General features: G+C 43.2%; 1 protein-coding gene across 4 annotated transcripts in view; it reads right to left on the bottom strand.

Moving 5' to 3' along the window:
• Window positions 1-12,166, bottom strand: part of kcnc2 (potassium voltage-gated channel, Shaw-related subfamily, member 2) — a 155,453-nt gene extending 143,287 nt beyond the window's left edge. For all 4 annotated transcript variants that reach the window (XM_087831198.1, XM_087831195.1, XM_087831196.1 and 1 more), the window contains exon 1: window positions 11,041-12,166. In XM_087831198.1, coding sequence (XP_087687324.1) covers window positions 11,041-11,595 — 555 coding nt within the window. In that variant the 5' untranslated portion in view covers window positions 11,596-12,166. The remainder of the gene's footprint in view (window positions 1-11,040) is intronic.
• Between the last annotated feature and the right edge of the window lie 745 nt (window positions 12,167-12,911).

The raw sequence follows: 12,911 nt of genomic DNA, 5'->3' as shown, positions 1-12,911 counted from the left end.
CTCAAAGCATACACAGGGGAAATGGAAAAGCTAGTGGGTGGGCTTTTTTGTTTTGTTCTTTTTTTGTTACCCTCCTAATCCAGCCATGGCCAACTACAGAGACATGAGAGGGACAAACAAACAGGTTAACACAAATACACACAGAGACACACAACCAAAATACATCACTTTTCCTTTTCAGAATCATAATCAACCAGAAATGTTCAGACTTCCTACTGTTGGAGACACACACCAGTGACATGCTGACAGTCACTCTTAAAACACACTGCATGCAGATTAAAGAGACAGCACTGAGAGTGAGAAGAGAACAGGACGGCTACAACAATAGAAACAGTGTGGGGAGCTCAGAGAAACACGCCTGCTACCACTGACTGCTGGCACATGAACACTCGCATACGAGCTGGTTAAAGGAACAGCTCAGACTTTGGGATTTGAGCTTACCTGCAGAGACAAACACATGAAAGGCTTTCTGACAGCTATAGACGGCTGATCTGACACAGAGCTATGCCCTGGTGCCGCTCGTTCTGCTGTTAATGAAGCTGTCATGTGGAGAATTGCCACACTCATTGTGATATCATTGTAAACAAATGATCTTGTGCAAGACAAAACTATAGCATCTGAAAACGGACCTCTTTACCTTACAATATAAAACACCTTGAGGGAGCTATTGTTGGGATTTGGCGCTATATAAATAAAACTGAATAGAACTGAATCTATCAGCTAAACATCGAGCAATTTACCCTTAAATTTGTAGCACTGTTTGCAAGGTGGATGTTTTTGCTCGGTCCATTTGTGAAATAGTGCATTTATTATGGGGCATGCTTTTACAGCATTTTCCATCTGCGAGCATTAAAGACTTTGAATGATCGGAAAAGACTTTTGCTCGGTGAGCAATCACAAATTTTTTCCAAAATATCTCCCCAGTGGCTTATCCAGTCTTTAAGTGTGACATCATTAGCCGTGCCTGAGCCCAAACTCTGCTTCAGGTCCCAAAGTCAAACAAACACTGCGGCATCACTGAAAGTCGTCTAAAGTCTTTCATCTTTAATAAAATGATCAGCGTTGCTGCTCTACCAGGTGTAACAATTAAGTTTAACATCCAGGCATCCATGAAAACGGAATTTAGTCAATTTAACGGAAGTAGAAGTTAGCAGGAAGTTAGCTCACTAGCTTCCACCGAAACATGATATAGCATGTTCTGGCAGAGAGATTTCTGAAAAAATTCAAACGTACAGCTCTGCTGTCACTTCCAACATAAATGAAAAATGGCCTGTATTTGTAAAGCATGAAGACATCAAACTAAACAGCAGTGACGTTTAGGGATGGGTATTGATAAGATTTTCACGATTCCGATTCCATTTTCGATTCTGTTTAACGATTCGATTCTTTATCGATTCTTTTTAAAAAAAGGAGAACACTAAGGTCGATTAGCTTAGAACTTTGTTTTATATCTTCTCTTTGAACAAGATAGAAATTTAGGAGTAACATGGCCTTACAAACCCAACAGTGAGATCTTAAGAGATCCACAGCCTACGGCTCTTCAATGGGGTGTCACAGGGTCCCCAGGAAAAAAATTGTAAATGTAAAATAATAAAATAAATATTCTTCTGTAGCAATAACAAAGTATAACATAAATTATTCTGTAGCAGTTACACAAGAATATCCTGTAATGTCCCTGCCTACAATTAAACACATTCACTTACCGAAAATCATCTGCTGTGGCAAATGGGTGCAAGCCTTTTGACCACAAACTGAGTCTCTGCTCGGTGACATTCGTCTATCCTGCCTGAAAGGAGACGCTACGGTAGACTGCAGCGAGAACTGCCATCATCTGAGCCAGACTCTGTCTGTCTGTCTCATCATGGTCACCTAAACGCACATTAATGGCAGGTTTGTAATAAGGCAGATCGCGCTAACGTAATCTGCACTGTTAGTTGATTATTTACCTGCCGCATTAACGGGAGAGGACGTGCAAACGTTACCGCTGCTGCTGGGCTGAGATTCACGAGTCCGGAGCGGAATTAAAAACACGACATTCATTTAAGGTCATCGTGTGTTTGTGAGCAAATGCTTTTGCATATTCGTAGTGTTTCCTCCCTTAAATGAAATATCTACTTTGCAATTATTGCAAGTTGCCCTGTTGTCATCCGTTCTCGTAAAGTGTAACCAAACTTTTGAGCGTTTAAGCCGCTTAGGCGCCGTGTTTCCTGCCAGGTAAATGACGCTCTGCAATGTGGTGACGTCATTCGGGGCGACTGGAATCGATAAGGGAAGCGTTTGCAAAAATGGCAAACAATTCCAAGGAATTGAAACAGTGGGAACCGGTTCTCAACAAGAACCGGTTTTCGATACCCATCCCTAGTGACGTTTGTAGGGTCACTGAAGTTGGGCTAGCTGGTATATAATGATGTGCTACGTTATCACTAGCTATGCTAACACAGCTATGTTAGCATAACATTAGCACAGTGAAGCTGGAGGATGAACTTTTTTCCACTCGATAAAAGTTAACGTGAAGGTTCCTGATGGTCAGAGACAAATGTAATCGCATGGCAGGATGCTGTAAACGGACCAAACGTCAGTCAGGAGAACAACTGAGATAATCCATCCACAATACGAGGTTAGTCGTTAATGTACTGCTGCATGGGCTGGAGTTGCATCGTAAGGGCTTACAAACTGAGCTTTAAAAACAGAGCGAGGCCGACAGTGATCACTGACTGTTTTTAGGGGCTTTTTGAGATTAAATAGAACAAGATACAAATCATTAAAACATGTTAAAAACACAGCAGCCTTAATAAACTCTGAGTAGTTTGGACCCAGAAGCAGGTTCATACGTCATCACTTAAAGCCCAGATAGTTCTTTTATCACTCTTTCACAGATCCAGGATTACCTTTAGTTACTTTCAGTACTGAATATATGATAGGTCACTCTAGCGGACTCGGGGTTTAGGGAACATCTCTAAGTTTGTGTCTGTAGAGGGACAATCAGAAATTAAAACGTATTTGTTAAATAAAAAATACAAGGACTGAGATTTTTTGAGATTGTTAAGGAAAGCACAGCAGTTTTGAAGGTCAAATCATATGAACACACAATTTAACATAATTGAATATAATTTGCATTTTCTATCAGTTTTCCTGTTTTTGTCACAAGACGATGATACTGCACACTAGAGAGGTCAGTTACTTCCAAGAGCACAAAACTCAATAGCATCTACAAATGTAAGGACATAAAATTAGGTAAAGCAGGTATGATCCTGTGACAGGGTTCACCTCTGTGGTTTCAGTGACTGTGACCAGAAACAATCCCAGTTCACATCCAGCTGTTGCTTCCTCATCCAGCTTGCTCATTGAAATGCAGTGTAGAGGTCTGAGGTCAGTGTTATAACTAGAGATGGACCGATCCGATATTACTTATCAGTATCGGTCCGATACTGACCTAAATTACTGGATCGGATATCGGAGAGAAATAAAAAATGTAATCCGATCCATTAAATATCAAAAAAGCACCTCACAAAACTTGCGACGTAACTCGGCTCATAACCGTAGCACGTCTGAGCAGTGTGGTCACGTGATAGAGCGGCTGTGTGTATTTGTAGCTTCAAACCAGCATTTCATCTCCGAGGAAGTTTTCCCAGAGAGAAGTAAAGCAAGTGTGTAAGTTCATCTCTGAATGTTTGTAAAGCATTCCCACGTTAAGCTTAACAACAGATATATGGAGCGACTGCCTCTCTCTCTCTCTCTCTCTCTCTCTCTCTCTCCTGTTGCTACTTCAATCATGAAACTGATCAATGATCAGCTGATCGTCTCTCTTCTTTGTTTTTGGCCCACTTCTCACCAGAAAGAGGAAACCAGCGGCTGAACAACAGCAGCACTATTAAGCTTGATAATCTGTTGTTAGAATTTATTTAATATTATTTCTACACCAGGATCTTTTTCTACAGCTGACGTAACTGTGCAGGGGCGGAGCTAGCAAAGTTTAGCCAGGGGGGCCGATAGGGCATGAACAGGGAAAAGGGGGCACAAAGACATACTTTTCTTTCTTATTCTCATTTAAAATGTTGAGCTTTTAATAAATAATTATCTGAATCTTACACCCAAAGTTTTAATCTGATGTAAAATGTATAGAAGTCCATTACTGTATATAGTAACTGTTAAGTCTAATATACCCTAGTAAGCTATAGTACTTTTTCCTTTGGGAACCATCTGTGCAGTCTGCAGTTCTGTTGAAGAAATATGTTGAATCTATTTAATTATTCTTGGAAAATAATTTATTTAAAATTTATTTCTGTGCATTTTTTTCACACTGCATCAAATTAAAGTTGACTACGTCGATTAAGCATCATGAGGAAGGGGGGGGTTCCCTATTTTTCTTTGTTTTTGCTGGGAGTTTGCAACCCTATTAGTTTGGTTGCTTAATATTTCTGCTAAGTACTCTTTAAAACATCAGAATAGGGAGGATGGAGGTTTAAGTTTATTAGATTGATCAGTTTTGCTGATCTATGAAATATTTTGGGTGCAGTGTATTTTTTGCATACAGGTTTAACAGAATAGCTTTAGTGTTTTTGTTTTTTTGTTTTTTAACTTATACAAAAAGCAGCAAGATATTTAAAAAAAAAACAATGATTAAAAACACACTATATCGGATTCATATCGGTATCGGCAGATATCCAAATTTATGATATCAGTATCGGACATAAAAAAGTGGTATCGTGCCATCTCTAGTTATAACTCACATTATTGACATGTTCCCTGGATATAAAGAAAGTGTTCGGTTGTTAGCTGTGCACTTCGTTTGGCCAAAGCTGCCCCCTGAAAATCCTTACATCATCACGCCATGCACCCAGCACAGAGGTGAACCCTGCCGCAGGATGGATTTCAGCTTGTCTTTGATTTATGGGTCCCTGAACTGCAGCAGATCACAACCCTGAAACGTTTTACAACTTACTCAGCAGGTAATATTTATCACATACAAAAGGAAAAATATGTGGAAATCATCTACTGCTGTGTTTATCTGTGAAGGTTCTCAGTCATCCAGGTCAAGTCTGGACTTCTTTAAGTTGCTTGAAGCTCCTTAGACTGTATATGCCTACAGAGTCAGAACTTCTTAAACCCTGTTCACTGCAGTGTAGTTGCATTAGAAGAGGATTGCTGATGATCTTTATGTTCAAAGGAACAAGTAAAAGACTTTTAGCTGTAGTCTTTGAGAAATAACCACCTGCAGGTTAAAACAACTCGTTCCTCTGCTGTCTAAACTCTTTTTAGCGCAGCACAGCCAAAATGCTGGATGGCTGTTGAGTCAAATGCACTCATTCTTTCTGTGTTTACTCAGTTTGTAACAATTGCTAGCAAAGGGACTTCTTGTTAACCCTGTGATACAGATGCATTAGCCATACGTAACCAATCCTGTACATAGGCTGGGTTCTTAGTGGTGGATCACTGGAAATGACACTGGAAATGAGCTTTGATTAGATTTATGTCATAATAGATTGTGATTACCTGACCTGAATATCACGGTCCTCTTACACAGACTAATGCCCCACACTGCTGCTTACAGTGAGCCTGAAGCTAAGGGCTGATGCTAGCCGGCTGTACCTGACAACACTGCTGTGACGATGGGGAGCTCTGCATATGTAAGGACACAGCAGGGCTGGACTGGGACAAAAAATCGGCCCGGCCATTTTGACTAGAGACCGGCCCACCAAAAATGTGACGTCATTCAGGGGTAAAACCGCAAAGGATTCTGGGAACTTGTGGCAAGCGGTACTAGCGCATGCAGGCTTTCAATTGAACTCAGTTACACAGCGATAAAAAGAAACACAAAAAATGGCAAGAAACTGTTGTATTATTAACTGCAATAGCCGGTGTTGTGCCAAAAACTGATTGTCTGCCAAAAACTGATTTCCGGTATTTGCCAAAAACTGATTGCTCGTATTTAAATTGCTATAAGTAACTTGTTGGGCTATAATATGTGAAACATATGTCAAATGCATCCCTCATGGATGACATAAAGTCATACTGAGCTACAAACAACATAACATAACAACACAAGGTAGAAGCCGCAATCAGTCTTTGGCAGTGACTTTTATATAACCTTTATTTATGCCGTTAAAAAAAGTCTAATTAACATTAAAAATGTCTTTTGTAAGAAGTAGTTGGACAGCAGAAATGGCTCAAATATGACAATAGTTCTGTAAAAATATTTAAAGTGGGGATAAAGGACCAGATTGGTTATAATGTAAGTACAATAACAAAGAGTTGTAAAGATACTTGAAAAACTGATAATTTTTTAATTCTATATATAACCCCTTTGTAAACGCTGTTCACCGAAGTCTATTTACCAACATAGATATTACACATAAAAAATACACGCAAAGATTGGAAATCAGTTTTGGCAGGCAATCACTTTTTGGTCTCTCCTCCTCTTGCCTCCCCTTTCCTTTATCCACCTGCTGGCCTCCACCGCTTGCTGATGTTGCTAAATCTGTGGAAGCGATGCCATAGCTACCACCAAACAATTCAGTTATTTTTACACATTTGGCAGCGTCTGCCTGAAGGGCTTGTTTCTTTTTGGCCCTAATTTTTTCTGCACCTCCTTTCCTTTTTTTGTTCTCCATTTTCTTTAGTTCGTCTATAAGATTGCTAAACAAGGGGGCGGGTGCATCCGACCTCCTCAGCTGTAATTGGTCCAGCCCAGAGTCGATCATGACCAATTGGCCAACCCAACACCTTTCATTATTTATACCCTTCCAAAAAAAAAAATCGATCGGCCCATAAAAACAAAAAATCGCCAGCGGCCAGTCCAGCTATGGGACACGGTGTAGAGTAATAGTAATGTTACGTTTTTGCCCACCAGGTTTCCTAACTACAAACTGTAACAGCTGTAACATAAATCATCTCCAGATGAATGTAAGAAGAAGAAGTTTTGCGTTAGGTTAATGCACACGTGTACTGTGACAGTGAGTCTGACACCACGGCGACTGTCAGTCCAATGAGAGGAACTTCATCGTGAGCAGTAGATCTCACAAAATTAAGGAAAAGTTGTTTTTCATATATATGATTAAATTCCTGTTGGTCTGTGGTGGATCGTCGTGCACGAGGCTGACAGCTGATGTTTTTCATGCGCTATGAGATCATCATCAATGAAAACAGAACATATGAAAGTTTATTGTTTCTATTAAATGACATAAACCAAATCCAGTCACATCATCTTTCTGCTGTTAAAGAGCACGTCAACGCCGTCCCCGCTGTGGTGTCAGCGCTGGAGGTGAACTCAAACAACATGCTTCCTTTCCTTGGAGGATCATTTCCCTTCCTTCTCTCCTTAACACCTTGTCAGGGAGTAGATTAATGCCCTGAGGGCTTCTTTCAGCCACACACGAACACTTGCGTAAGAGTTGTATTATCAGGTTAACCATACGCCAGCTGGTCTTTAATGCTACAGGAGTGCTTTAAACAAGGAGAAAAAGGCTGCAATTATCACATCACAGTGAGGGGATGTGATTCTCATGGAGACAATAAAGGTTTGAAGGCGCTCGTAGAAGCAGATGCTTCTCTATTGTACTGGTGGCAGGAAAATACGGTTGGTTAGTGTTGCTACAGGAAGACAGACGTATGCGTGTTGTAAACACGGGCGTTCGTCTCCATCTCCGTCCTGCTAAAGCGACGCGGCGACTAACTCAATATTTACCTCTGTCACACGTCTGCTCGTTCCTCTGTCAGCAGGGCGATCGCCAAGAAACACTTCCAAGAAATTAGCAGCCACGTCTGGAGGAACAAAAGGCTGGAGAGATTGAATTTTGTCCCCATCAGTTAGAGTTTCCATCTACAGATTAATGAGGTGAAATCAATCCAAGCTCAAATTTGTCAGCGGGTGTGGGAACGTCAGCCTTTTCACACGCAGGGAAAATCCCGTCATCCTCGCTCAAAGTCTGTTGATGGACTGAAAGAGGAGGACAAGCGATGTGGGGCGAGGTCACGGCCAGTACCACCTGCCCACCCACGCACTCTCCTCCTGCCCAGCACCTCCACTTTGGTACAATTACGGAGTCAGACTCTGAAATGAGGAGTGGAAGGACATTTACGTTTCCTGCTCATCTTTGAGGACTCCTCTGAGGGCTCGTAACTCCACGAGTGAACAAATTTACACTCAGATTCTGGCTTTTCTGCAGTTTTCACAGTTTCCAAAACTGGAACAATTCTTATCTCACCACAGAATGATGATAGAAGTAGCGTATCATTACAACATAATTAAGAAATGTGTGTTTGCCTTATCACCTGCTGTTACGGCAAACTTTGTCTGATGAGTTGCTGTGTGAGGCAACAACACTGCTTCCTTTATGTAAACATCAACCTCATGGTGGTCCTGCAGACACTGAAGAGGAGGAATGATATAAAACTCTTCAGTGTCTGCACTGAAGAGAAGAACACGTCCAGATATAAAACTCTTCTCTTGTTAGATGGACGAGCTGCTGCGTGAAGAAGGCAGAGCCTGATTCAGCTTCCTGACGAAAGGAAAGCAAACGCTCAAACATACTGAGGGGAAATTTATCAATGAGCAGGATGTGTGGTGAATAACAGCAGCTCTTATTGTTCGGTACAGACGCGATAAATGCTCGAAGCACAGAAATCTACTTTGTGTCTCACCAAAGAAGATAAAAGCATATTTTCCCTCAGCTGTAGGTTATATGCAGCCTAACATCAGCCTGTGGGCGGAGCATTTGTGCCTTCAGAGCCTCGGAGGATTATGGGTGAAAAAGCTAAAGGGCTGTACTGGATGCAACAGTCGTGCCGTGGTCAGGACATTCAGTTTCCAAGTGCACTGCAGGAGCCTTCACCACCTTTTTATTTGCCGATTGTCTCGGAGATGATTTTGTCCCCGGTTTAAAGACCATGGTTGTTGAAGTTTTGGATATTATAAATGCTGTAAAAACTTACAAATGTGGGAAAACCAACTTCAGAAAGAAATAAAAACAATATCAGCGAACAGATATTCAAGTCTATCCATACCTCTCCCGCTTTTCAGGGTGGCAGGGTGCTGGAGCCTATCAGCACAGGGCGAGATAGGCTAACTCACTGTGTTCAGGGACCCAAAATGTATTGATTTTAAATAATGCTAAGAGAAATATTAATCTTGTACTAACATCAAGATCACAGTGTGTTGAAACAAATAGTTTTATTAAATCCACAGACGGATGATCAAGTGGAGCCGCTGGTGTCGCAGAGAGAAACAAGCTGGCATCAGTGCTTTGACACAGCAGCTGCAGCAACAATGGACACCAAGACAAAATGCTCTTTTTGAAAGGCTGATGAAGGAGGTGTGAGGAGTGGCACTGGCATTGCAAAATATCACAATACTGTCAAGCAGAACTCTGATTCACGTCCACAGTGGGAGCCTCGTTTTAGCACTTTTTATTTATGTTTCTTTTTCATTCACTGTGGTTACAACAAACAGCTCCACTACAACAAAGTGGACCTAATTTATCCTTTTTCTATACATAATGTATCCATGTAACAGTAACAATATACTGTCACTGTCAAAGCTTCATTTCATATCTGTGGCTCTCTGATGTCAAACACATCCGATATGATTGATGTAGTCTTCTCATGAGAGTACTATCTACCTCACATTTATGAGACAGCGAATCAGAAGACAGTTAGTTAAAATGTCAGACAGTGCATGAACGCAGAGCCTGCACAGAGTCCCAGCACGACATAAACAAGGTTTCATTTGAACTGTAAATGATGCCAGGTCACTCGCGTACGAGTGGAGGAAGAATAATGTGGCACGTTCCTTTAACCACGCACAGTGAAACATGATGCCGTTCATTTCTATGTGACAGATTTCAGCCCTGGTTCGTATATATATCATAAATGTGGCCTCAGCTATGAGCACAGGAGCTCCACACTTCCAGCCCCCCGACCTCTAACCACACCCTGAACTGTGATGTCAGGTCAGATGTTTGTTGCCCTGACACTTGGATCAAACCTCGGCAGAGCGCTTTGTTCCTTTTCGCTGTCTTTGTGTTTAATTACCCTTCAAATAACCTACATCACTCAGACCTGTGCAGCAGCATGCTGTCTGAGACATCCTGAAGACTTTGTGAGGCATTCGTTTACACAACATCACATCACAACTTGCTCATATTCCCTCTTACAGCACGTCAATCACCCAATGAGGGAACAGTTTGCTCCCGAATACACCAGCAGCCTGAGGCGAGCTTACCACAGCTCCTGCTCTGAAAGCAGACAGGCAGCTGTTCCAGATGTGGACTGAATGAACTATTCCCAAACTTTTGCTGATTGATTTATAACACCTGAGGGCAGCTTGTCTGGGTTGGTTCTAACATCTTGGTGTTGCACATTCAGTAAACAACAAGCCTTGTGAGCCGGGTGGTTAAATCTTTGATTTCACACTGTGCTCGAGTCTAAAACAACTAAAAGATGAGCAGAAAGGAAAGATGAAGATGCCACATGTGGCTATAAGTTGACATCCCTGTTATTCCCAGCACGAGGCACTGCTCTAATTTTAGAAAGTCCCACACATTTCTTTGGAGCGGTGCTGAGATGCAGGTTATTAGAAAACGCTGGCTGTGATCTAAATAGTGTCAGTGATGGAGTGATGTTTCCCAGGCTGGGCCGATAAACAGGAAGCACTGAGAGACACAGATACAGGATACAACACTGCTGCTGTGAACATCCACCCTGACGGTGTTGGCAGCTTGTTTGATCGTGACTGGAAAAATCTGCTTATTTCTAAAGTGGCATAATTAAATCTGGAAATCAGCAGGACGCACTATAAAGCAATGGATCCTTCCTATTCACAGTAAAGCTTTGGTTGCAAAGAAAACACTTCAGGAGCGCAACGCTCACATTTTGGGGGAGTTTTGAGACAACTTGCCAACTTGTGAATTTGACTCATGTAATGAAACTGTGGAGCTACCCTTAACAGCGTGAGCTGCTGTTTCTGTGAATGAAAGGCAGAGTTAGCAGAGTGGAGCTCGTTGTGTGTTTTGGAGAGCCTCGGACGCAGCGGTGCGCTCTTACCCTCGCCGCCCTGGATGAGTAGGGGTCCTCGAACAGATTCCAGATTACCGGCTGCCACTTCCTCCACAGGCTGACGTTCCCGTCGGCAGCCACGTCCTCGATGCCGAGCCTCTTCCCTATCTCGTCGTCCTCGTCTCCGTTGTCCACGTTGAGCTCGAACACGTCCAGAGCCTCCTCCGCGTCCCGGTGCTGTCGGTATGTCATCCAACAGCAGGGCTCCACGTCCGTCTCATCGATGCCCCAAAAGGAGAGCTCCTCCTCGAACAGCGGTCCGCACACATCCGCTGGGCAGTGAAGCTTGCCGGTGCGGTAGTAGTTGAGCACGTAGGCGAAGACGCCCGGGTGACGGTCGAAGAAGTACTCGTTGGTCCGCGCGTTGTACTCGATGAAGCCGGGGACTTGTTGCAGCTGATCCAGCACGGAGTCGATGTCCGAATCGGAGGCGAGCAGGGCCAGGCGCGTCCCCGGCAGCGTCTTTAAGGTGGTTTTGTAGGTCTCGTGCCTCGTCCCCCCGACGTTGAGGATTATCCTCTCGTTGTCGTCAAACTTGCCCATCGCTCTGTATCAGACATGACTTGATGAAAGCGGGGGAAGTTGGCGAGTGCAGTCTGAAGGTTTAACAGCGAGCCTGACGCGCACACACCCACAGTCCTGTTCACAAAAGCTCCGGGATTTTGGCCGCCGTGCGCAGCATCTCCGATTTCACTCACCCGTCGCTGTCGTATCTTTTGGGGGGGCGAGGAGGACATCCATCTTTTGTTGAGGGATATTTCACAGAGACATAAGGAGTCTGTTTGTATCCCGCTATCTGTTCAGTCGGCCGGTCGGTCAGTGCTGCGAGTGATGAATGATCTCAGCCGGTGGCTCCAAACAGACTGAGCTCCTCGTGCCGTTGCGCGTCTCCGGCGTCCAAGACGCACTCGTCATCGTCGGGCTCGTTACTTAAAATGTGTAACGCAGCACCAAGACTCCAAGAGTGATGTCGACACCTTACATATCATCACATGATTAAAGTCATGTTGTGGCACCGCCTCACTCTTTGCTTCAGAAAATCAGGACGTTGATCTGCGCCCGTCCTCCGTGCCGTCACGGTTTGGACTCGATCAAAGAATCAAAGAATCTGAAGAGGAAATTTCCACCCAGGAAAGAAAAAGAGCCTCCAGGAGGCTCCAGTTTCAGCACAGCTCGCTGTGAGTGATGGTTTAAATACTCCCATCTACGAGGACTTCATGTGTGTTCGTGCAGAGACACCTGTTGTAAAGGTTTGCCTATAAATGTGTGATGTGAATGACGTACTGACCTTAAAGAAGACATCTGTCCTCCTGACAGCACATCACACGCACAGTAGCGAAAACACGCGTGTTTTAAACAATTAAGTAAGTATTAGTTTAGTCATAACGCTCAACTAAACAGGAGAATAACAGGGACCGACGCACAGACAGCAATCATGTGACCAGGGCACCGATTAAAGCTTTAGCGCGTAAAGGGCAGGCTGGGACGGAGGAGCTGATCCTCTGCCACCACAAAACCAAAACTGTGTTAACAGTGGCAGCAAGCAACAACAGTCTCTGTGCACTGTGCAGGTGGTGCATTACATCGAGCTGGACAGAGACAGTTAGGCTCAGATCTGCAGAATAAAACCTGCAGAGAAAGTGTTTGTTTACAGCAGCACTTAGTATGTTTGTAACGGAAGGACTTCACATTTATATCACACAAAGGAGCGTTTTTATGTTTTCTTTACAAAGGACAAGAAAGTCTTTGCACAATCCCGACGAAGAAACAACGTGACAGCGAGTAACTTCCTTTCATAATCAGCTTGTCATAAAAAATGGGTTCTGTTTTTTTAATATACATTTTAAAGTGCAAATAAT

Source organism: Neolamprologus brichardi, chromosome 17, assembly GCF_056152115.1.
Source record: "Neolamprologus brichardi isolate AB-2024 chromosome 17, ASM5615211v1, whole genome shotgun sequence".
Lineage (NCBI taxonomy): Eukaryota > Metazoa > Chordata > Actinopteri > Cichliformes > Cichlidae > Neolamprologus > Neolamprologus brichardi.
This window is presented reverse-complemented; position numbering and strand designations above follow the sequence as displayed.